Source organism: Prosopis cineraria, unplaced genomic scaffold (genome assembly GCF_029017545.1).
Source record: "Prosopis cineraria cultivar Desert tree isolate PC_DT_omini unplaced genomic scaffold, ASM2901754v1 PC9, whole genome shotgun sequence".
Taxonomy (NCBI): domain Eukaryota; kingdom Viridiplantae; phylum Streptophyta; class Magnoliopsida; order Fabales; family Fabaceae; genus Prosopis; species Prosopis cineraria.
The window spans coordinates 10,725,112-10,751,260 of NW_026555340.1; the positions used below are offsets into that span (position 1 = coordinate 10,725,112).

General features: G+C 32.5%; 1 protein-coding gene across 2 annotated transcripts; it reads right to left on the minus strand.

Annotated features, from left to right (window-relative positions):
- Window positions 1-7,209: 7,209 nt before the first annotated feature.
- LOC129320151 (uncharacterized) lies at window positions 7,210-21,126 on the minus strand. Of its 2 annotated transcripts, XM_054965379.1 has the most exons (20): window positions 19,619-21,123; window positions 19,075-19,278; window positions 17,914-18,018; window positions 17,740-17,805; window positions 17,491-17,655; window positions 17,083-17,157; window positions 16,843-16,997; window positions 16,343-16,478; window positions 16,177-16,246; window positions 15,922-16,049; window positions 14,688-14,744; window positions 13,245-13,430; window positions 13,027-13,119; window positions 9,856-9,941; window positions 9,693-9,759; window positions 9,538-9,604; window positions 9,328-9,464; window positions 9,091-9,182; window positions 8,937-9,003; window positions 7,210-7,827 (listed from the first exon to the last, which is right to left on the minus strand). In XM_054965379.1, exons 1-20 carry the CDS (start codon window positions 20,849-20,851, stop codon window positions 7,666-7,668), a joined length of 3,351 nt encoding a protein of 1,116 aa, XP_054821354.1. In that variant the 5' UTR covers window positions 20,852-21,123; the 3' UTR covers window positions 7,210-7,665. The 2 variants fall into 2 exon arrangements, 1 of the variants encoding a protein (XP_054821354.1); XR_008595680.1 differs by lacking the exons at window positions 7,210-7,827; window positions 8,937-9,003 and having other exon boundaries at window positions 9,328-9,477; window positions 19,619-21,126.
- Window positions 21,127-26,149: the final 5,023 nt, after the last annotated feature.

The following is a 26,149-nucleotide window of genomic DNA, read 5'->3' on the forward strand; positions in this document are numbered from 1 at the left end:
TAAATGAAGAATGGAACTTTTGCATGGCAATCCACACTTGAAAAACAAGAGCATTTATGCGTGATTTGTCATCCCCAATGGATTGGAGTTTTTGCCAACCATTTCATGCTTGAGATTGAAGAGCATTCAAGTTTGATTTTTAATACAAAATGGCATGAAGTTTACACCTTAGAAATCATGCTTGAAAATGTCAGTGTCCATGCTTGAAACGTCACCAATGAACCAAGAGGAAAATATATAGCCAACTCAATTCAAGCATAAATGGGTCCATTTCAAGCTTGAAATGTCATTGACGACTATAATCACTGTACAACGGCTATAAAACTATTATATTATGTCTCTGATACATATTTCACTTCATGGACTATAAATGTAACACTCCAAATTTATCTTAATAAGAGATTTAGCTTGAAAACCATCAAATTATGAAATTTATGTTCATATTGCTCTTACTTTATGAAAATTGTTGTTGAGCCAATATATATATATATATATATATCTTCATTTTTTGATTATTAAAGTTTCATTGTACTCATTCTTGCTCTTAGGGTTTCAATTAAGTGATTTACATATACAAAATCCTTATAAAGGTAAGGGAGATATTTTCCTTATAATTAAGAGAGATTTTTCTCTTGAAAAAAAAGCTCACTAGTATAGTGAGTGATTGTAAAAGCTCATAAGTGATTGGATCAAACTCATAGATTGTAGTGGCTCATGAGTGCCAAGTTCAAACTTGTGGATTATAGTAGAGAAATTTCAAGTGGATTACTTGAGGACTGAATATAGGTTTAAGTAGTAGAGCTAAATTAGAATAAATCATAGTTTTCACTCTCTTTTTCCTCAACTCTTTATATTTCTAGAAACCTTAGTTTATTCTCTATTTTAGTGTATAAAATTGAATTTGATATATTTTTATGCTCTTACTTGAACTTCAACTTAGAAATTGAATTTGATATATTCAGCTTGCAAAAATTAATTTAGCATCCTTGCAATTAAAGTTTTGAACTTAAATTTGCTCAAACTTACTCTCATACTCTATTTTGCTGGAAAAAGTTTCAAAACAAATTGAATTGGTTGTTTATAGAAAATTTTATAAACACCCAATTCATCTCCTCTTGGATGTGTGTTTCCATAGTTAAGAGATAAAAAATTATATATTTTTTATTGAGCATATGTATAATCCTATGGGATTTAAATCTTAATTCACTATGTTGTGAGGGATTAGCCCATTTCAGTGAACTTAACCCCCGGTTGGTAGGATAAAAAAGTGATATTATAGGATGAGTTGTTAGCTATATTTTAGTGTAACATTTTGCCATAGTTTCTGTTTATATATTTTCAGAATTAGCTCTCAATTTTTAATTAACCTATAAAATACAGGGATGGGCAGTAAATTTTGTAATAAAATATATTATTTAAGTATTTTAACATGCATAAAATTAAACAAATTGCAAAATGCAACAAATTATTATTTTAACCTTAACATGCATGAAGTGAAATATTTTTTAATAAGTTAGGTATCATTGCTATCTTATCTTTTAATGGGTAAAAATATCTCGTGCATTGTATAGGAAATAAAAATTCTATTCATGCATACTTTCATGGTTATATAAGACAATAAAATCACTTTTATTTTTTTATTGATAATGTCATAATTATTTTTATATCACATGTTATAGTTATTTATTTGTTATTACTTGTAGAAATAGAACTCTATTTCACTCCTTTTATGGATTAGTATGTTTAAAATTAATTATTACTAAAAAACTTAATCAATATATTATTTCAAATAATTATTTTTATTATAATTGAGCATAAAAAATTTATAATAAAATAAAGTTTTATATTTTTGACACAAACAAGATGGTTCATCATGAATTAATATAAATAGAAATTTATGCTTTTAGTATTACATTTTTTAAGCTGGCAACGAAAAATTCTATCATTTTTTATTTGGAATTGATTATATAATCCTATTTTACACATTCTAAATACTATCACATTTAAAAAATTATTAAATTAATATTTATTTAAATTTACCTTTTTATTTTAAATTTTTCATGCATCACACAGGGTTAAAATCTAGTTACTTGTGTATGCCTGATACTATTGATAAAACTATAGTACCAATGTAAAAGTTTTAGCACCACTATTGAAGCTTTGATATTATTGTAAAAGTTCTAATGCGGTAGAAAAATGGAAATAATAGAAATAATAACAAAATAAAAGCCTGTTCTGTTTGAAAAGCATGCTCGGTTTGCCTATGATCTTTGAAAGAAAAAATAGGGGCAAATAAATTGATATTAATCTCTCTCTAACCTTCCATGCATATAAGGAATTTTAGACATGCTTCTATTTTCCATTCTTTTGGAGCCACCCTTTCTATTGTAGTGGGTACAAAAAAATCCATGGTCCTTGGATAGTTAATTTTCTTTCCTTTTGTTGATCTCACTATGTAACCCAAGTGGTATTATAACAGCTTGTCTTTGTAATAGATAAATATAAAGCAGTCATAATGTAACAAAATGTTTTATATAAATATTACCAATTCGGTCAACGAACTGCGTTTTATATTGTTATATTTACTGTCACATAACAGAACAAATTCCCGTTTCTTCTTAATTGACATTTGTGATGCTCTCACAACTATAGTATTTTGAATTTAATTCAGTTACCAACTGCATCATTGCTTTCCATTGTCGTTACAAGCTCTATTTGTCCTTTTGTAATGGTTTTTATTTATAGGAACTAATGCTTATAACAAATGTAATTATAAGGAGCTGAAAGAAAAAAAAAGAAAAAAAATTGAGGGACCTGATTAAAAATCATGTTTAATTATAGGGACTTCCAGATTAATTTTTCCTTTTTATTAACTATTACTTAAGAAAACTATAAAAGATATTAATTGCACCAAGGTCAATTATCCCAATTAATGAAGGGAAAATGACTATGTCATAAAAGGTGAATACTCTACCAAAGATTGTCTAATTTTGTCCTTGCTTGATTTGTTAAATGAGTTTTAACATGAGAGCATGAAATCCCTCTGTTTTTTCCTGAACAAACAATTCGTACTTTCTTTTTGTGTGTTACCCCTAGAAGTTTCATAATTGTCCCATGGGCATGTAAATACACCCTAATTAACAATATACTTTACTATTCTTCTTAAACTTCTTTATTTAAGACAAAAATTGTGTAAATTCTTTCAAACACAATTGTTTTTAGAAATACATGGAAGTTTGGCCCCATACAATTGATATATCATATGTATTATCAAAGCGATCAAATTTTGTAAGACAGAATCTTGTTAGTGCAACTTTGACCTTGCTGAAGCTTGTTTTGTATATCCCTCAAGTACCTTAATTTCATTTAGAAAAGGAAAAAAAGAAAAAAAAATCTATTATCTATTATATGGTATAAAAGTAGAGTTAGTTTGGATATTATTCCTATGATTCTAAGCCTCAAGATGTCTTCCTTGTGATTATATATTTTGAAAGTCAGATTTGGTAATCATTTTTGATTGATTTAGAGATTTTTATTAATTAAAAAAGTTAAAAAGCGTTTTTATGTCTCAACTATTTTTGATAATCACTTCGTTTTGATGGTAGCCATAGTTGTCCAAAACGTGAATCAACTCATAGAGTTGAGTGAGTTAACGTTTGTATGTATCAAAGAAAAATGAGTTGACTCATACATAAATTCACTTCTATGCAAGCTCCGGGGAAATCATTTGTCACTCACATAGAAATGGTAGAAATGCGTGTCAACATGGTACCCAAGCAATTCATAATTTGAAACTGAGGCAAAATCAATCAACCGTCACACGTTCTGATGCTAAAGCCTTTGTTATCTATGCTACTACCCAGATCTTTTAAAGTTATATCTATTTATATTATAAAAAATGTAAATAATTTTTTCCATAATTCTATATTAAAGTTATCCAAATTTTATTCTATATTTATTATTATTCCACTTAACTTATTCTTATAAAAAACTATATATCTATATGTTAATTGAGGTAAACTTTTACAATTTTATGATGAGTTTATCTTAACTTTGTAAGTTTATTTGAACTCACAAGCTTGATAGCATTGATTTTAGCTACATAAGATATTAATATTATAAAAATGTATTAATTTAAATATTTTGTTTTACATTATTATAACCGTTGAAGTTGTTATAATTAGCAAGCTACATTATGTTTTTTATCTTCTGCCTTTATATAAAGTATCTTTTCATCTATGCTTTGTGTCCTTTAATTTGAATTTGAAGTTAAATTTAAATTATCCTAAGATGATAAATCGACGGCTCAAATTTTAATATATGTATATATATTAATATTAATGATCTTCAATCCAGTTATTGATCAATTATTTTAGTTGGATTTTAGTTTGGATTTGATTTGATTGACAGTTAAAAATTCAATTTATGTATATAAATAGATGTGTGTAGTGCAGATATAGGTTCATTTGTCAATTCTAGATTTTCAAATTCCTTTTCAAACGTATTCAGGTTTCTCTTTCACAATTATCGTCATCAACATTATGGCTCTCCCAATAATTGACGCCGCCAACAAGCGTGTGGACTCATTGTCAAAATTAAATATCAATGATTCATTGTATTTTTATTAAAAGTTTATAGTTTCAGATTCTCATTTTTGACCATTTGATTGAAGTTGTAAATATTGGATAACCAGTAAACTATGACTAAAGTATATATGTACTTAACTTTACACAACGTTTTATTTTAATTTCTTAACTTTATAAAGTGTTTTTTAATTCTTTAACTTTAATATTGTTCGTTTTATCCTAGCAAATTTTTACATTAAATTTTTAAATATTGACAAAATATTTTTAAATGTTAACATATTAAGGTTAATTTTTTTAAAATAACAATGACTAACACCAAAAATTAGCATTTAAAACTAATAATGTTAGGGTTAAAAAACTTAAAAAAAATATTTTATAAAATTAAAGCATCAAATTAAAATTTTATATAAAATTAAAAGATTAAAAGTATACTTTAACTGTCAAATATTTTGTTGAGTGCCTCACATATGCCACGGAGTATCAATATATGACATGTCGTTTTTTCATTAACATATGCCACATAGCATCAATATGTATGACATGTCTTTTTTCCATTAGCAATTTTAACAAAAAGTCAATATTAAATTTTAAATATTAGTAAAGCTTAGGATCCCAAACACTTATAAGCTTATAGTTTATGAGTCAATTTCCTCATTTATCCAAGTTTTATAACCATCAACCTAAAACTCAAGAGTTATGCATTTTTTTCCTCTCCCTTTTTCCCCCCTTTTCACCCTTTCTTCATTGCTGTTTCTTTTGGTATTATAGAATTAATTTCAGAAATATACCCTTCAATATCATATATATTCATTGCCTGGATCTTTTAAAAATAACATTAGTTATGTAATTCTTTTTAACTCACTAACCTTAAGAAAAACATTTTCCTTATTTTTAGCAAGAAAAATAATTAATTACCCAAAAATTCAAATACTGAATTGTGTAAAATAGTTAACACACGTATCCTAAATCATTTAAATTATCCTCCCTCCTGTCCAAAATATAACTATTTCCTTTCATTAATCTTTTTTTAAAATATAAGCAACCTGTAAATGGAAAAAAAAATATCCATTTTACCCTTGTATTTATTTATCTAAATATTTGTGTAAATGTATCTCTCACCATCATAGAGTGCATTGGTAATTGAAACTAGGGGTAAAAAAAAATATTTTTATCGAAATGAAAACTTTATTGGTATGTGAATTTTTCTCAAAAATTGCTTATATTTTAGACTAGAGGGAGTAGTGGTACTTGTAGTCTTGTACATCCAATGAGACACTTGTATATGACATAAGCTAAGTCACATGTAACACTAATAATTGTTGTGAACAGAATAAATCACATGTAACTAATAATTGTAATCAACACACAAGGTTTTGAATGCATGAAACTAATAATTGTTGAATTATGTCTTGGCTAGTACCGTTATTCCAACCGAACAATCTAACTAGTCTAACCATCATCAAGTAACACAAACAGTCCATTTAAATGGTTAAAACCTTTTATGATTTGAGCCGAATTAAGCCACTTCAAACATGCTTTTGAGTCAAAACTTGAATTTGAGCCAGGAATCAAAACAAATTTTAGCAAGTCAAAACAGTTTTTGAGTTCACATTTTCTAATCCCAAAAAAAAAAAAAAAAAAAACTTCTTCAATGCTTCGAACTTCCTTAAGCAAGTGAGCAAAAGCTTCGATTCTACACTTGGTCCCAACTCTCCCATCCCCAAGTTTGATATCTCAGATAATGACGAAGACAATTATGGGGTCTTGAAATCTATTGGTGAAAGGGATTCAAGACTATAGAGACTCTTTTTGAAATTGTTCATATGCTATTTTAATAATCACAAACGACAACCATAATTATCATCCGCTTCAAAGCAAAAGGAGGGCAAAAAGTGGGTTGTTAATTTTCATTTGTTTTGTATGGAGAGGATAACCATAGTGGGTTGTTAAGGGGTCGTTTTTTAGGTTGTTTTAGTTTTCTTGGTGTACTCTCTTTGGTTACTTTCTGTTTGAATGAAGTGTCAAGTACATATTCAAAAAAAAAAATGACCAAGATGATGGAAAATTGTGGCAACTCACTTTCTCTCTCCATATTTGTTTTAAAATTTCTTTTATATTTTCTAGAATTGTCTTCTTTCAAGTAGTCCAAGACCAAGAGCACCAAAAGCCCCATCTATCCATGTGCATATAGTAGCTTAATTTGCGAAAATAAATTGCAAATTCAAAATCAAATTTTGGCAAAAAGAGAAAAATCAAATGGAGAAGAGCAAAATCCTAAAATCAGCGTGGTGAACTTTGTATTTTTGTTTTTTCGCCAACAACTATTTACGTTTATTTTTGTTATTTAACTACTTAATAATTTATTTTTATACATATATTATTGAATATGTATATAATATTATTTTTGTTTAATTATGTCAACGGTTCAATAACCAATATAATTGATTGAACCATAAAAATCATAACCTGCTAGCTTTTTCAACTTAACATCTAGTATAGCTTTTAAAACATTGTTGGCCTTGGCAAATTGTCTAAAAGTTGAATGTGTATTTTTCCCAACATCAAATGCCAGTTTTTGACAAATTGTGAACTAGTGAGCAAATCATGCTTTGGCCAAATCAAATAAAATAAATAGGAAAACCTTGATAGACGAACACATTGAGTACTTGAATACAATACACTCCATTCCATGTCTAACATGAAAAAACAATAGGCCAAAACTGCTAGAATTGCCTCGAGGCAATCCTATATTCTCACCATCCATTTGGTAAAATGCAAAAACAAGGGGAAAAGAAAAGAACAAATATCCTCACGCCACAATTTGCCTAATTTTTATCTTTCAAACTCAAATCTCACTATTGACAAATTACAATATACACATTTTTTGCAGCAAGTATCCCTTACCAATCATAATTATGACTCTGAATTCTCAAAACTGAAGCCAGGGAAGGGTATGAAAAGAAACATGCAAGAATGAATGATGGAAACCATCTTATGGCAAAGAATGAGGAATAAATATTAAGAACACCAAACCAATTCAATAGAGATTCTGTAAATTCCCAATTGCTGCTGGCGCATGCTATGAAGAAAGGATGGATTGTAATGCAAGCTGTTGCTGTGGCTGCAAAGATGAAAAAGTTGCAGCTAGAGCAGAAGGTAAAGTTTGCTGCAGCTGTTTGAGGAGACTTTTCATACGACCGGCAGTTTGTTCGGTTGCAAGATCTTTACCGGCACATAAAACCTGCATTTCCCATCAAATGGTAGCATTATGTGGAAGAACAATTAATGTTACCCAAAAAAAGAGAGAAAAGAAAATACTGCAATGATCATGCATTCTCTCCGTTTTCAAATATGAAAGAAACTACCGTGTGTTTCTGTTTTATTTATAAGCAAAACTATAAATATCAATTAAGTATTTATTACATTATTTCCAAATTGTTCGTTTTAAAGTCAATGTTTATTTTGTTTCATTTAGTACAAGGATAATTTTTCCAAATTTTTAAATTTCAAACATAATTGTACTTAACCAACTTTTTAAAACTACATGAATTGATTATTTTTTTCCTATATTTGAAAAGAGGAGTATCTTGTTCACTGTACACAAAATAGATCATATATGCTTCAAACGTTAATTTAAGCTAAGTCATGAGTTGTATGTTAAAATGAATCTGTTACTTACAACGCTATCTACTAGTTTAAAGACAAATGAACCCACAAGAAAAGTTAAGATAAAAAGTCATAAGAAACGCGTGAAAATATACTCTCATAGGCATTTGGTTTTCATTGGTCTGCCAATAAAAGTCAGGCTCACAATCCTTTCATTTCTTGAAGAACAATAAGTCCTTAAAAATCTATAAAATGTTTAATATTAACATCAACTTAAATTATGAATTTCAATTTTAAGTATAACCAGTAAATTCATGAGATAAAATTACTTAAAAAGTAACCATTTGTGTCTAAATCTTTATATTTATCTTTATACTGTATCTCAATATTGTCTGCTTTCTGTTTTAAGGAGGTTAACTAATTTGATCATTCTTTTTGCCTTTCCACTCCTTTCACTTTAAGGCTTGGTTGGGATGAAGGGAAAAATGGGAAGAAAATAGGGAGGAGAGAAGACTAGGAGGAGAAATTTCCAAAACTATTTTTAGGAGTTCTCTCCTAGTTTTCTTCCCTCTGTTTTTTCTCCACATCCAAACAAAGAGTAATAAAATGTCTCTAGCCAAAAGACAGGTACTAGGTGCCAAATTCATGATGACCACCAAACCTCAGCCAATAAATAAATAAATAAATATATAAATAACAACAACAACAACAACAATGAAACAAAAAACAAAAACAAAAGCTAACCTCAGCAAATACTGCAACAATTTTTGGAAGATGTTGATTGTTCAGACCCAAAAGGTCCCCATCAGATCTGTGAATAAACATGACAGAGCACGGTAAGAAAATTGAAAAGATACACAAGTGTACTGCTCATAAGAAAACAAGTTGAGTTTCTGACCTCTCAACCATTGAACAAAGTTGATCGTGCACAACTTTGGCCTCAATCAAGTCACCTTTTATTGGCAAACAGTTCAACCATGCAGGAACCACCTGCCAACAAGCTCATTCAGGAAAAAAAAATATTCAGAAGTTGCCTAAAACAATACTCTAAAATTTCCATTGACAGAAAGCTCTCAATAGTGACATAATAACAAGCAGAAGCACCAACTGGGTTACTGCATAAAGATGTAATTACCTGGGCAGCATCAATACTGTCACGATGAAATTGACAAATTTTTCCCAAAGCAGAAACAGCATTGTCATATGCCATTAGATTGTCCTGTTGCAATGCATTAGGATGCTGAATCACAGCATTTAACCTTGAAAGAGCCTCTGCCATATGCCACTAACAAAACGTTACTCAAATAAATTTCACCAATTGAATAATTATATCAAGAAGCAGTACCTCCAACCAGAGGTTTAAACACAGATCCCCCAAACTCTGCACAGACACCAAGGCCATAGACAGCAGCCTACAAAAGGAGAACACAAAATCAGACAATTCAAGCAATGAATAGCAACACTAGAGACATTGACCGATAGAGCATATCTAATGCCAACCTGTCTGACATCAGGATTGTCATCATTACATGCCTCCAACAAGAATGGAAGATATGTTTCATAATACCTGCTCAGATGGCATTTAGAGTAATGAAATTAATTAGTTGCTTGCAAATTATCACCGCCTACTGAAGGGAAAACCTTCAAAAGAAAAAGAACTTGCCTTAGAGCTGCTTCATGACACTGTTCTGCCACATCATCAAAGATGCAAATTGCAATCCTTCTCTCTTCTGGTGTTTTATCCCTTCCCTACACCAAACAAAAATAATTCAAAATATCGAAATAAATGATTATCCACATCAAAGTCATTTGTAAGCAGAAGGCATGAGAAAAAAAATAGTTACAAACATTGCAATAAAAAAACAAAAAAAGGTAGAAATCCACTTGACATAGGAGCCCACAAGAAGTACAATCTGTAGCAGAATAAATGCAACAAATTCTAATTTCACTTCTTTTCACAAACAAATGAAAGACTGATTCAACAAAATTACAGGACAATACACGCTAGATAATGAATCTGAATATGTACTCTCAGATAAAATATGTGCAGACAAGATTTTGACGTCAGAAAAATGTGCTTCATTTTAAACTATGACGTTGATGACAAAATGCAGTGCACCATTGCAAAAGGGCTCTTGAAGCCATGGCAAGCAGCACTGCATTACCCATTGCAAAAGTGTACAACAACAAAAACATATCCCTACTAAGTGACACCAGCTACAACGATCATACGACACCATTATATTTTGTCCATAAACCATTAACTAAGATTTTGATTAATTACTTCTTTAAAGCGTCATTAGTCTCTCCCTACTTAATATGGGACTTAGCATCTCATACTACCAACTCTCCACTAATTGGCCCCTCATGAAAAGCCAATGTCCTAGCAGCTACACTCCACTACATTTAACTCATCCTCTCACTAATCAAAACCCTTTGTAGCTAGCCCTCTTTGAAACCACAACCTAGCTCTGATACCAATTAATGGGTACTTAAGTGAAATTGAAAATCCTACCTCAAAAGCTAGCCGTAAAGGTAGAAAAACCAACTTAAATGCTCCATCATGCATCCCATACTATTTAATGCAAGACTTAGCATCTCATTACCAATTCTCCAACAACCCACATCCATCTCAACACCCTCTACTATCCCCATTTTATGCTTATGTTGCTCTTTCATTGCCCAACATTCATTGCCATATAGCATCATTGGCCTTATAGCAGTCCAATAAACATTCCCCCTTGGGCTTGGTAGGAACCTTGCGATCACAAAAACTTCTGATGCCTCCCTCTATTTCATCCACCCTAGTTGTATCCTATCCATAACATCATCAATTTCATTGTCATTGTGTAGAATCGATCCCAAATACCTGATCTTTGTGACTCATGGTATCTTTGCTCTTTGATCTTTACCTTTAAATAATTGACTTGCCTTTAATTAAATTTGAAAGGCATGTATTCCATCTTGCTCCTACTCCAACAGAAGCCCTTTGATTCTAAAGTTTACACTTCGATTTAGAGTTAACCTCTTCTCTCAACCCCACAATCAAGATTCAGGACGATCATCTACAAAGAGCATACACTTGGAGATTTCCTCTTGAATGGGCTCCTTCAAGATGTCTAAAAATAGGTCAAACAAATGCAAACTCAGAAGACAATCTTGAATGTAAACCAATCCCTTTGAGAAGTCCTTCATCTCACCTCAAGACACTCTCACACTAATTAATGTTGCCACCTGCATATCCTTCATAGCTTTGATATAAGCAACACAAACAACTTCGTTTTCTAAAAATTTCCAAAGCCCGTCTCTTGCAAACCAATCATAAGTTTTTTCTCAGGTTAATAAAAACTGGGGAAGTCTTATCCCTTGACCCAACACTCCTCCATCAACCCCCTTAACAGATAAATAGCCTCCATTTTAGATCGTCCTAGCATAAATCCAAATTGGTTCTCAGAGATACTTATCTCCATTCTTGAGTTGTGCTCTATCACTCTTTCTCACAATTTCACATTATGACTCTAGATATCCCTTTTATTCTAATATATAGGTACCAACATACTTTTCGACTCATTTGGCTTTTTTTTTAAAAAAAAAAATGATATCCCATAAAAAATCTGAGTGAGCCAAAGAACAAACTTCTCACGTAAGCACTTCCACGCCTCAATAGGAATACTATCAAAGCCAATGGTTTCACCATTCTCCATATTCTTAAGAGCTTCTCTAACTTCCCCAACCTGAATTTTGCATTAAAAGCCAGATTCTGTTCACTTGCATGGATCATTAAATCTTCCATAACTCTAGTAGTCCTCAATCCATCATTGAAAAAAGTGTAAAAATAGTCTTCCCTCCTATCCTTAATAGCTTCATTTGTGACTACAACATGTCCTTCATCCTTAGTACATCTGACTTGGCACAAATCTCTTGATTTCCTTTCCCTAATCTTAGCAATTTTGTAAATCTCATTCCCCATTCGTCCCTAGATTCTCGCAAAACTCCTCAAATACTTTGGATCTCATCTCACTCACAGCTTTTAGTTTCCCTTCTAGCTATTCAATACCTTTCTCAATTTCCATCATTGTTGCACAAGTGCAAGGCTTTTGAAGCACTCATTTTTTCACCTGACCTTTAAAAAAACATTTTGTGACCCAAGTCACCTTCCTCCAACAACTATTAAATATTTTCCAAAATAACAGTAACACAAATAAAATAACCAATACAAACGAAACTTTAACCTAAAATTATAGGGAGTCCTCGATTCACAGGCCAACTATAAGCAGAGAGAGGGCATTAAAAAGTAAAAAGTAATAACATATAAGACAATGAAGACCCATGATGTGACAACCAGTAGCACCATGACTGCCATTTGCAATTGGGTTTTTTTTTTTTTTTTTGCCAACCATTTGCCATTGGGTTTTGTTTTTCTTATTACATGAAAATGTAGAAGAAACCTATTTTCTAACTCCTTGATGTACAAATATTTATTTCCATTGATCTCTGCCAGTAGTTGTTGACAAATTTCACATATAGTTCAAGCAATCAAGACAAAGAAAATAGAAAAAGACACATAAAGCATCCAGCTTGTCAGCTCCAAGACAAACCAAGTTAAAGTCTTCTTTCATATAAAAGGATTGATCACTAAATGGATCCCTGATATCTAATCACATTCACAACAGGCATGCACAACCAAGAGACTAGAGCAAACATTACATCTTCCCAACATTAAATGCAAAAGACAAACAGGATAGGGAACAGCAGTTAAGGACGATTAGGCCAAGTGATTAAATAACAATAGAATAGCATTAAACAAGGCTAGTAACTTCCAGAAACAACATACCCACATAGGTGTCAGATATGATGACAATCCATCAAAGAAAGGCAAGAAGGAAGCTTTAAAGGTTTTGATCAAAGTACCCAAGATCTCGCCAACCTGGGAAAGTACACAAACGGCATTAAAAGGATGGCCGAGAAGCTGAAGCATAATCTTGACCAAATTAATAGTAGCTCAGTGATTATGATAAACCTATAAATTTTAACTGACATCAAAAGACTAACTTGGTCAAAAACTTCTTCCTCTTGTTCATTTTCTTCTTTAATCAGTTCCCCCTCCTCAGCATCAAAATCTTCAGCTTTAGTCCTCTCTGCTCTCTCTCTCTTTCTACTTGAACTTGCCGTAATCACCTGTTTTATCTCATCCACGACGGATTTGACCTGGCTTTCATTCAAAAGCATCCCAGATATCTACAGAGGAACATAAGATCAGAACACATCGCAAATGGATTTTCACTACATGCAGCAAGCAATGGGGAGATGGATGACGGAAAGAGTAAATTATTTCTAAAATGACCAAGAATTAAACCACTAATACATCATACATCAGTGATACAAATCAAAATATTGTTAGAAACATCCACTTCAGAGATTATAATAAATACAATTAAAGAGATATTGGAGAGTCTTTTTAGACTGTCCTTGTTTAGCATCCTTAGAAAACATCCCAGAAGGTGGCTGCTTTTTAAAACAGAAAGAAAATCCTATGCAAAGTTAAGGCTATAGCTGTTAAAGAGCACCAAAGCCAAAAGGCACATTCCATGATGTGGCCAAAATAAAGTAAAAGCATAAAGGGTGAGAAATTTGAAGTTAACAATAAAAACAACCTATGATGCATGCATACTCAGAAAATTTTTGCAGGGCCCTCTATCCTATAGAAGAGAAAAATACCAAAACACAATATCCAAAAGCAGCCAAATCACATTGAAATATGTAACTCTATTAAGATTTATGGCAGATGGCTAGAATTCGTCTTTTTCCATTTATCATTTATATCTTTGAGAATCAGCAATTATCTCTAAATCCTTAAAATCTGCTGGTACAGAAGCTGTCAGCACTTCCCTTGATTGTAGTTTAGCTTAGACTTTGGCCCATGCATTGCACGGTTCCCAAGGCGCTACACTGCTTTGTGAATAATGCAGCTTCCAGAATTTATATATATTGATTTTATACATATATTTATGATTAATCGCAGATGTCATGGCAATTTGTTCTCTTGTAAGACATACAATGGTGAATTGACCACTTGAATGGTGAAAATGACCCTTTTCCAACAAATTACAACACGCTGCCCTCGTAAATCAACCAGACAGCCATAAGTAATCAATCTGTTTTGTTTTGTTCATATAAGCCAATTGACTATAGAATCCTCCATAGCTAGCATCAACTACAGCACTTTCTTTTAAAACCAAACTTGTCCAGAGGTAATATATCAAATTCTCTTGCAAGCCAATAGAAGAATACGAAGTAACCAATGTAGTTCTCTTTTGTGCCCATAGATTACATAATGGCTAGCACCAATTGTTCATTAACTAACATCAGCAAAGTTCTTTATTAATAATAATGTCAACAAAATTTTACAATGCATATTCGACAGTACTAATTTCATATAATGCAAACGAAATTCTTAAGCACAATATATAGCTGTCACTGGATGATAAAACCAACCTGTAAGCATTCATTTAATGAGTCCAACATGCTTGCACAAATCTCTGTATCTGGTTCCTGCAGGAAATTTGAAACGCAAGAACTTCAGCACTTGAACTATCAATGTGGAGTGTAGTTAAAGGCACTCGCTTCAGCACCAAAGGTGAAAAGGCAAGGCACTAAATAGGGCCACTGCCTCTCTCAGAGGTGATGGGTTAGTTAGGCGTTTGCCTAAGAGAGCCTTGTGCACCCTGCATGAGCAAAAGGCACTCGCCTGAGAGCACCAGGTTGAAGTAGGTTGAAGAATAAGAGAACAAAAGACGAGTAGATGACGATCAATTACTGGGCATTGAAGAAGAGACGAAGATGATCAAACTAGGATTGGGTATTGAAGAAGTGAAGACAATGACTAACCCAGACTGGGCATTGAAGAACAAAAGACAATGACAGCCTGGGCCTGAGTATTGAAGAACGGGAGACGACGATGGGGATGATGCTGACTGGGTATGGAAGAGATGAGGAAGACACCGATGGCTTTAATGGACTGCTATTGAGTAGTGTATTGAAGAAAACGATGTGTTCACTCTTTTTTTTTTAACTAAATAAACCATTAAATTAAAATGTGATATAAAATATGAAAAGTTAAATGATATAAAAAATTGGAAAGATTTAATTTAAAATAAGAGGACAATTACATGGTAGAAAGGATTTTAAATTATCACAAGAAATAATCTTTGATTGAAATTTTAAACATGATAGAGGAATTATTATGACCCTTGGAAAAATTGTTAGGGAAGTTTAACCCCCACTTATACATTTTAGGTTATAAAAGAGAACCTATCAATTAACATAGCCCCTTAGAAGTTTGGATCATAGCAGCAACACCTAGAAGTTACAGCACACGGTAGTGCCTTGCTTCATTTAGGCGCGTGCCTTTCTAGCACCTTGCACCTAATGCATTTACCAAGCCTCGCACATTGAGTGTGCCTTTTGCCTTTAACAACCTTTAGACACTGCTTAGCCAAGCAAGGTGAAATAGTTATTCATCCAAGCTTCTCTTTTCATTTGGAAAAAGAAACAAGTAGGAAAAGGCCTAAATCATCAGGAAGCGCATGGTCAGATCCAATGACATGACAGAGAACTTAAGAGCCCAGGCTAATTCCTTCAAATAATCGCATATTTATTCACCAACAGCCTCTCAAGACAAATTTCAGATTAGCACAACCAAGATTGGATGAACTGGAACTCTAGTTACCTTATGCAATGCTTCCACCAGAGCTGGGATAATACTGTCTGTCAAAAACTTTAAATAGGATGCATCCCGACCTTGCGATTGCCCTTTCTCTATGGCTAACTTTGCAGAACGCAGTAGCTCGGGCATTGCTAAAAATGTGTAAAGGAAATGTCAAATATCAGGACAAACAAGGAAATGAGCCAAATGATACAAAGAACATTCATTGTACAAGAAAAAGTAGCCATTGGCAGCAAACTGCATAAAATAGTTTAACACCTGAAACAGCTGCTTTTCTAACCTCCTCATGGAAGTAAAACTTTAGGAGTGGAACTAAAGTTCCCGCAACCTGCATGCAGAAAAATCATCAAGAAAAAGAAAATGCTGATTAAACCTTCAGCAAGCCTTGGTATAAGAAGGGATTTTATAGCCCTCAGAATCTGACCTGATCAATCCATGGAAAGAATCCTTCCTTCAATTCATCAGCATAGCAACAAAGCATGTTACAAGCTGTAGCTTTCTCCTCCAGGACACTAGTTTTGATTCCAATTCTTTTGTCCCCAAGAGTGATGGTCTCCATACTGAAATATATAAAATAGAACTTAGATGGGAGGTGCAATTGTATTGATTTGTGCTGCCAATTTCAGTCAAATAATCATGAAGTAAAATCAACGAATATATTTGCTTTCAATCCAATGCAGATAAAGTAACTGCAACAGAAAAGTGTTTAAATTCAAGTTTAAACATATGATTCTAACAGAAAAGTAACGAAAAATGAGTCATCATATCATAAGATCAATAAAGCAGCACGTATCAAAAGAGACCTAAGGCCCAAACAGCAAAAATTACAGCAAAATAACAAGAGCAATGCAATTAGTACACTATGACCTGCAACTGCAGCTGAATATTATTAAAATTTAATGAAGAAAATGACAAAACTGAAACCTTTCATCATCAGAATCTTCAATGTCATTGTCTGAGTCTGCTGATGTAATGGTTACATCAGGCTTAAGTGAAGCAGACCGAAGTAATGGGGGCATGACAAACTGCATATAAGGTAGGAAATCTTGTCCCAGACACTTGCAGAGTCTAGCCCATGCCTACAACAGATGAAGTGATTGTAACAGAGCAGAGTCTGATAGGCATTCTCTATGCTAGACATCAATTCAAAAATAAAATGCATACCTGAAGCATGTAACTAGTTGTTGGGTCATCAGCCTCCATTTGAGATACTTGCAAAGACATCAGCACCTCCATAACCTAAAAGTAACATGTTTCACACATTCATATAAAGTAAAATACAATCATCCCAGTTGTTATCATTTAAGATAACAACCTATCGCAAAAACACAAAGCAAGAAGTTACATACAGAATAGATAATATTCCATTCCAAATTCATTTAAAAAACAAATAACTTACTATTTTTCCATTGTAAACATTACTTTGAATAATAGGAAGCATGTAAGTTGTCTTGAAAAAGGTATAAATTAAAAATGACGGAAAATGTTGATTAGATACAAAGTTACAACATATCAATTTCAAATACTTCTATGGAAACTAGAAAATGAAATGAAAGAAACATAACAGAGTACCTGCTTAGCGTCATCCCTAAACTTATCCTTCCCAACAGCCATTCCAACCAAACTTATACACTCCATAGACTTGGCACGAAGCATGCGATTAGACTTGTCAGTTGCATTAACCAATATAGCCTTCAGGTACGGCATGACTGCATCATAGTACTTTTGGAAGTGCTCCTAATTTACATGATGGCTTTAATCAAGTTATGATTTACTGCAAGAAATCAGAACTGTTGAAGAAAACAGGTTATACAAAGATACCTGGGATGAATCTGCAACTGATGCTAAAGCAGTCAAGGCACCCTCTTGCACCATTTGCTTCCCATTCTGCCAAACATTTTGAACATAATTAAGGTAGTGATAAAGATAATCACATGAAGATTCAGAAAAATGATCACATCAGTATTTCTTAGAACAATATGTCTGCTAAAATACCTGAAGAAGCACCAACAGTTTGCTAACTATTCCATCCAAGTAAGGCGTTAAAATATCAGGAGTACAGTTCTCACTGAAATTGAGCACTGCTGAAGCAGCATGAGCCTGCAAAGACAACAGCAAGATAAGATAAATTCATACCTATAATGCACATATAGTTCATAAATAGAGCTCCGTGTGCATGTCCAACGTATATAGGACATTCATTTTAGACATAACACTATGTCACACTTCAAAATTTGTCATGTCATCATGCCTGTTCTGTATCCTGTTTCAAGTCCAGGTCAGTGCCTTCTCTTCCACGCTTCATAATGATAAATCAATTGAACCATTAAAAGAAAAGAATCTTACGACCCATGAACAGAGGAATCCTACAATTTATATTGAAAGGAAGAACAGGCAATTCAAACTGAAGTAGATTCCTCTTCCCAAATATTATTCCTAGGAAGCTCGTAAATTAAGTTAACCGATCATGTAGTTTTTTATGCAATATAGTTTACACTTCCTTGTTATTGCCAAATTAACTGATTAGCCATAGTGGATTCACATCTCAATTTTAATTAAATTAATGACCAAAACATTAAAGAAGAAACACCTCCATTGTTCATTATCGTGTCACCAATATATGCAGTTTCAATTTTAAAACACAACATTTAATCCCAAGAATAGACATAAAAGACAATAAAGATGTCCAAAGTACATTTGTAACTAACTTTTGACCAATAGGTGATATTAGAGTCTTATTCAGGGCTGAATGATCCAAGCTTAAATCCCAGCCAAAGTCAAAATTAACTAGGAAAGAAGTGAAACATACTTTCAACAAGAAATTTAAGCATCATTTTGACATTTCAGTGATCTTGTAAAGTAAAACTAAGACCCAAAAAAAAAGCCACAAGATCGTGCAGTGGCAGAGCGAGTCACAAAAGAGTTTAACAATACACATTGAACAACAAGAGGGTACCCTGATTACATGTCAAACAAAACAAGCATCCCAATTCTAGAACTAGTTCATTGCTTATATTTTCTGCTCTTACTATCTAATCATTTCATAATTTTAAAGCCATCATTGCTTACTCCAGAATATAGATAAACCAAATGCTCATCGGCAAAATAACACTATTTTTCAATGCATAACCAAATACTTAAAAGGCAAAAGCTAACCTGCACACGAGGATTCTGAAAATCATCCATAGCAGCAGCTAGTGCTGGCAACACCCGTTGATGATATTGGGTTTGTAAATCTGGACCCAAATCAGTAGACAATTGCCCAATTGCATTAATAGCAGCCCACCTCACCCGGGGATGTTGATCTTGGAAGGAGTTCAATACCATCGCCACCACTTGCTCCAAAGTTTTAGTCATAACCTGAAGTAATTGGAAGGTGGGGAAATATCATAAGGGAGGGGGAAAAAAACCTTTGCAGCTCAAATAAACATCATAAAAAGACCCAAAAGCAGGGGGGGAACTCCCTTCAGCGCCTTAGACCATAGAAACCTGATATTGCACCAAATTTTACACTAGGCAATGTTCAATACTGAAGAACTATGTAACAGATGAAATCCAAAAGGATAGGAAGAGTAAGTAGAAAGTGAAAAGAATAAAGTTGCAGTTGCAACATACTGTGAGTAGAGGAAAATTATCTATAGCAGTCAAACAAGACATGTAAAACAACCGATAACGTAAGGAATGCAGGCATTTTCACTACCTTTACACAACCCTCAGCTATTTGAGCCAACGCAATCAAGGCAGCATGACGTTTTTGCCACTCAGCAGCAGCTAAGTATGCAGGTAATTGTTCAGACGCAACAGGAACAATGGTGTTGCCACCCAATGATATAGACAGCCTATCCAAGCACTCTTGGCCCACACTGTAATTGCTTGTTTCACCAGCATCCTCATCTTCAGTCTCTGCACTATGCCACGCTGGATCATCCTCAATATCCAAAAGCATTTTCATCAATATAGCAAACAATCTGCTAATGAACTGTGGCAACTTCCTCATCATCCCTGGCGCCCGCTCCCTGGCCTCTGCAAGTGTGATCACGAACTCAACTGCCAAATGCCTCGTCCCTTCTTCCAATGATTCTGCCTCTGCTATCTGCAACATTGCCCCGACTACGTCGACCAATTGCCTCCTCAAGAATCTGGGCTCAGTTCCAGCCAATTCAATCAGTAATTCAAGTGCCTCCTGGGCCGTAGCTTCCTGCCCGCTATTCAACGCCTCGGTCAAAGTGCGCATCATTGCAGGTAATAAATCCTGAAACCTATCACGATCAGTAGAACTCGACAGACACTGGATAAAATTGATGACCGCATTCAATGCAGCAATCTTGACGTCAGAATTGGCTGTCGACGATGTCAAACACTGCAAGAACACACCATGCAGATGCTTGATATGAGGAGTAAGGGAATCACCGATGTACTGGGACAACTGGGCAAAGATCAAAAACGCAGATTCCTGCAGTCTAGGTGAGTCCGATGATACACACTGAAACATAAACGGCAATAATTCGGGCCAACCGTTATCGGGAAGAATCCCAGAAGCTAGCTCGGAAATTGTATCGCATAATTTCTTAGAAATCGATTTCGGTTGGTCAATTTGAATACAGGTAAGAAGAATAGATTTAAGCGATGACTGAGTAGAAGGAGTAAGATGAGGCCATAAATAAGCATCATCGCGAGTAAGCTGCTTGCGGAGGAGAATTGCAGACATGGCACGAGCCTCAAGATGCTGGGAAAACTGAAGCAGATGAGCGAGTTTCAGGGAAAGAGAATCAGGATCGGTCTGCCTGCAGAGGTTGAAGAGAAGCTCAGCTTGAGACCGCTGTTCATTGGAAGACGACATGAGGTGTGATATTAGGGTCTCGAAAGGGCCAAGATCGGGACCAAGAATGGCGGCCACCTGAGCTTGCTGGAGCTGAGTTGACTCGGAATTCATGGCGGCTTACTCAGCTAGCGACCTAGTTAGGGTTTGATGATGAAGTCTCTCTCTATGTGCCGCTCTCTCTCTCTCTCTCTCTCTCTCTCACCCCAACGAAGAGAAGTAAGGTTTTATATTGATGCACAGAGTGAGTTACAGTGAGCGAGGAAGAGCGGGCATGGGAGTGATGAGAGAAAAGGAGAGAGTGGGAAAAGGTTAGATAGACGATAAAAAAGCCAAAAGACGGAGGTGAGATAGATGGAATGGAACGGAGGGCTAATTAGGGCAAAGATCAAGTTGTAAACGTGAATGAATGTTTTGAGGGCCAAAAGAAGCCTTTTTCATGTTTTATGCAGCTTCAGTTGAATTTAGCTGTATTTAGTTTTACCATGTCATCATTACGTTCGGTACCTTTTTCTTCTTTTTGTAACCGTTTCTTAGTATGTGGTAACATTACATGCTTGGATTCATTGTAATTGTAAGTTCACTAATATATGCTCCATCTATTTTTTATTATGACATACTTTTAATTCTAATTACCTCATTGTAATTAGAAGAAATAATTAAATTATTAATTTTATCTAAAAATATAATAAATTTTTACTTTACTAAATAAAATTTATATTTATATTTATATTTATATACATATCTAATGAATTTAAATAAAATTAATATTGAAAAAGCATAATTAATACTCTACCAAATGCCTTATGCTAAAGACTAAATAATTCTTTAAGAAAACGCCCTATAATAAAAGTTAGAGGGAATATATTCCTCCAGTATCTATTATAAAACACTTTTAATTATTTTATTGAAACCAAAAATAAAAATGGTGAAATTGTTGAATTTGTTTAAAAATATAATAAATTTTCAATTTTATCTATATTTAAATAAAAATTTTTTAAATTTAGATCATATTCACTCTTATAGTTAATGAATTTAAGTAGAGGTAATATTGGTAAAATGTAATTACTACTCTATCAAGTGTTCTATAATTAAAGAGCCAAAAATCCTTCTAAAAGATGCCCTATAATAGAGACAAGATGGAGTAAAGAGAAATATTTAAATAGATTAGGTGTGCCACGTTATTTATAATTCGTCTAATTAAAATACTTCAAGTAATCTGAATAACATTTTATGTAACATTTTTTAATTGATTTAAATAGAATAAATTTTTAATTTTACGTATATTTAAATGAAAAGTTTTTAAATTTAGATTATATTCTCTCTTATAGTTAATGAATTTAAGTAAAGGTAATATTGGTAAAATATAATTAATACCCTATTAAGTGTTCTATAATTAAAGAGCCAAAAATATTTCTAAAAGATGCCCTATAATAGAGATGAGATGGAGTAAAGAGAAATATCTAGATAGATTAGATGTATCATGTCATTTATAATCTGTTTAATTAAAATTAAAATACTTCAGTAATCTGAATAAAATTTTATGTGACATTTTTTTAATTGATTTTATTCTTATAACAGAATCTACATTTGATTTATTATCTTTTATCTCTCTACTATTATTAATATTAGAATCAATTTATATTTAATGCTATCTAAATATCATATTTTTATTAGATAAACTATAAATAATGTGGTGTACCCAGTTTATTTAAAAATTTCTTTGGAGTATACATACACACAATTAAAATTGATAATTATTACTACAAAAACTACTTACACTTTTGATAATTATGTGGATCCTAATAAATACATATGATTTGAAGTAAATCATATTATTTATGAATATTAGATAGATTGGATTGGCGAGATTGAAATGAGCAGGCAAACTAGATCATAATCTAGATTGAAATATTTTGAACATTGAAATTGATTGAAACATTAAAAAAAAATTAAATATTTGTGTAATTAAAATGAGCATTTGTTAGCAAAAAAAGGGAAAATGACAACAAAATTTTCTTAAATTATGTAAATGACACTGTAGTCCCTTAAAATGTCATAATTCTATTGAAGTCCTTATAGACTTCTATGTCAATAAATTTAAAGTAAAAAAATTATTTTATTCTTATTAAAAATAAACAAGCCCCAATTACAAATTTTGCTTACGGAATAACAATTTTTATTTTGTGAATCCCAAGAGTTGGACAAGAAAATAGAACTTATCAAGTGTAATTTTTATTATTAAAAAACAAATATCAATTACAACTTTTGCTTAAGAAATAACAACTATTGTTTTGTAAATCGCAAAAGTTGAATAAGATCACAAGTTATCAAGTATATTTTTTTATTATTGAAAAATAATTTCTCAAAATAACAAGCCCAAATCACAACTTTTATTCAAAAAATTACAAGAATTAAAGAAAAAATTACAATTTATTAATAAAGGTAAAATTATTTTTTTTCAATTTAAAATTTATTGGTACAAAAATCTTTAAAGATTTTAATAAAATTATGACATTTCGAGTGATCAAATTATTATATATAATTTGAGAGATTTTATTATTGTTTCTTAAAAAATAAGTATTTATTTTAGAATTTTTATATAAAAAATTATACTTATCAAGATAATGATAACATTTTAGGAGGCATATAATTCCTCAAGATTGCTTTTACACTATATTTAGTTGGAGAAAAGATAAAGGAAGGGGGTAGAAGGGGACAGGAGGGAGAGGAAAAATCCCTTCCCAATCCCCCCAATTAGAGAGGAGGGTTAAGAGGGGAGGAGTACCAAATAAGAGGGTGAGTTATTTTACTAGTTACTAATTACTAATAATAATTTAAAGTAATGTTATGAACCTTGAATTAGATTGGCCATTTCAAAATAGGCTAGTATATAGAATTTTATCTTAGACTAATATATTCTAAGTTTCTAATAGTCTAACAATTGGATAAAATTATAACACATATAATTAAAATTTATAATTTCTTTTTTACTCATAAAAAATTGATAATTTCTATAAAAAAAATACTTTGCACATATCATAATGATGGTGGATCTTAGTAGGCCCAGAAAATTTGAAATGAATCACAGTATTTATGACTTATGAATAATAAGGCTTACTTTACATTACATATATTCATCATTAAAATTCATACAAATAAACTAGGTACTTCTAGTTATTTGAGTACACTCATTTATTAATCATTGGAATGCATACAAGTAGACTAGTTACTACTAATTATTTTAGTACACTATAAGTTAATCATTAGAATGCATACAAGTAGACTAGGTATTTTTGTACATTTTAAAGCAATGCTATGAAAAATAGATTGAATTGGGCAATTGAACTTGAACTAGAAACTAGATGTTAACTGTAACATCCCGAAACTTTAAGATTCGGATTTATAAAAATAAAATAAAATAAAATATCTATAATTAAATTAAAATTTAGAACAATTTGATAGAGGTCCAGAGTTTAAATTTTTCTAAGCAAAAGTTTAGTTTTATTTGATTTTTAACATTTTTCCCAAAGTTGACCCGGGCTTTCGTGCAATAATAAAAAATATTGGGCCATTTCTTGTAATTTTTCCCAAACTTTTAGATAAGCTTTTATAAGGGAAAAGAGACCAAGAAACGCAGAGAAAGAAAAGAAGAACAAAACGCAGAGAGAGAGAGAGAGAGAGAGAGAGGAAGAAGAGAAGAGAAAGGGAGGGAGTTAGGCTTGGATCTAGGAGTCTTTGCGACCGTTGCAAGCTCGGCTACACGATAGGTAAACTCCTTACTTCAATCCTCTTCTCTTTCTCTTGATTTTCTTCAATTTTTGGAAGAGGAGATTTTTGGATTTTGATTCCAAAGACTTTATTCTTGTAAGCTTTTGTTTCTTTGGATCCTAGGGAGCATGTTTTGAGTTTCTATATAGTGATCTAATATTTTGAATGGATAATTAGATGAAAAGAGGTGTTTTGGGCATAAAATAAATCCTGAAAAATTGGGTTTTTGCTCTTCAATGGTTTAAGCTTATTGATTTAGTTATAATTTTGCTGTTTGAGCCCAATAAGATTTAAATTAAGGTTTGGTTTTCATTATAAGGGCTAATGGTGAAAGTTGGTGGCACTAAGTAAAGATTTTTAATTGATTAAAAATTTTATATAAATTAGAAATTTAGCCTAGTGATGGCTAATAAATGGTTTTGGTAGTTAAGTGATACTATGTGAATGGTTGGTTAAATATATGGACCATTGGGATGGATTATGGCTCATAGATCCAAGTTGTGTGGTATGAGTTATAATCTTCATTGATGCTATTTGTCATAATAAGTGATGTGGATCACTTATATGTTGTAGAAAATTGTTGGTGGAACTTATTGAGAAGTAAGGAACAAGCCGAGCCTTATTTTGTACAAGGGGAACCCTTTTGGTACCAAAGGGTTGAGGTAACAGGGGAATTTATATTTTTTATTACTTTGTTTTAGCTATTTTTGAATAAATATTACTAGTTATCATGCATTACATGTTTTAAAAGATTAAATGTGCTTTATAAGGGGTTATGGGGTACTACTTTGATTATAGTGCCAATATGTTTTCTAATTGTTTAATAACAATGTTTTTATGGAAATGAGATTTATAAATATTATATTACTTTAGAGTGTTGAATGGTCAATACTCAGGAAAGGTAGACAAGAGTAAAAGGCATGATCTCGGTGGGAGTTCACTAATGAGAAGGTGTGGATTTTTGATATTCTATGGCACACTGTCAGTACTCAGTGTTGTCTTACGTATTGTGGACTCAGTGCACTAAAGTGGTTAGTGTATTAAGTGTTCGACACCTCTCAGTGGGGGAGGGAATCCAACATATGAAGTGTGAGGTTGAGTGCCTAGACCAAGGTAGCCCTCACATGGAAAGTAAGTTGGGCTGGCTCTGGGAGGGAGTTAACTTTAACTGCTTAGGATTCACGTCGAAGGGGCATAGGAGGTTCGGTGGATTAGATCATGCCTTAGATTATGTTTTGTGCCTGTGAAGGTACAAGTAGGTATAAGGTTTACCTGCGAGTTAAAGAGTACCAGGAGGCATTCTGTTGGTCATAAAAGGCCATACCGGCCTAAGTCATATATTCATGCATTTTAAATGGCTAAATTATATACTATGTTGAATTTATTATTCATTTATTTGATTATGGCTTACTTTATAATAATCAATGTAGATTTCATTGTTACTGAGACTGTGGTTGTCTCACCCCTTTCTTTTCAATATTCTAGGTCCAGGTGAAGGATCCAGTGGTGGACGGGGAAAGGAGCAAAGCTAGGGGTTTGCTTGTGATTTATAAAGAACTGCAACCCTTTTCTTTTGAGCAAATATATTGTAATGTATTTAAGATTAGGGTGCCAGTAGGATATGATTATGTATGTGTGTGT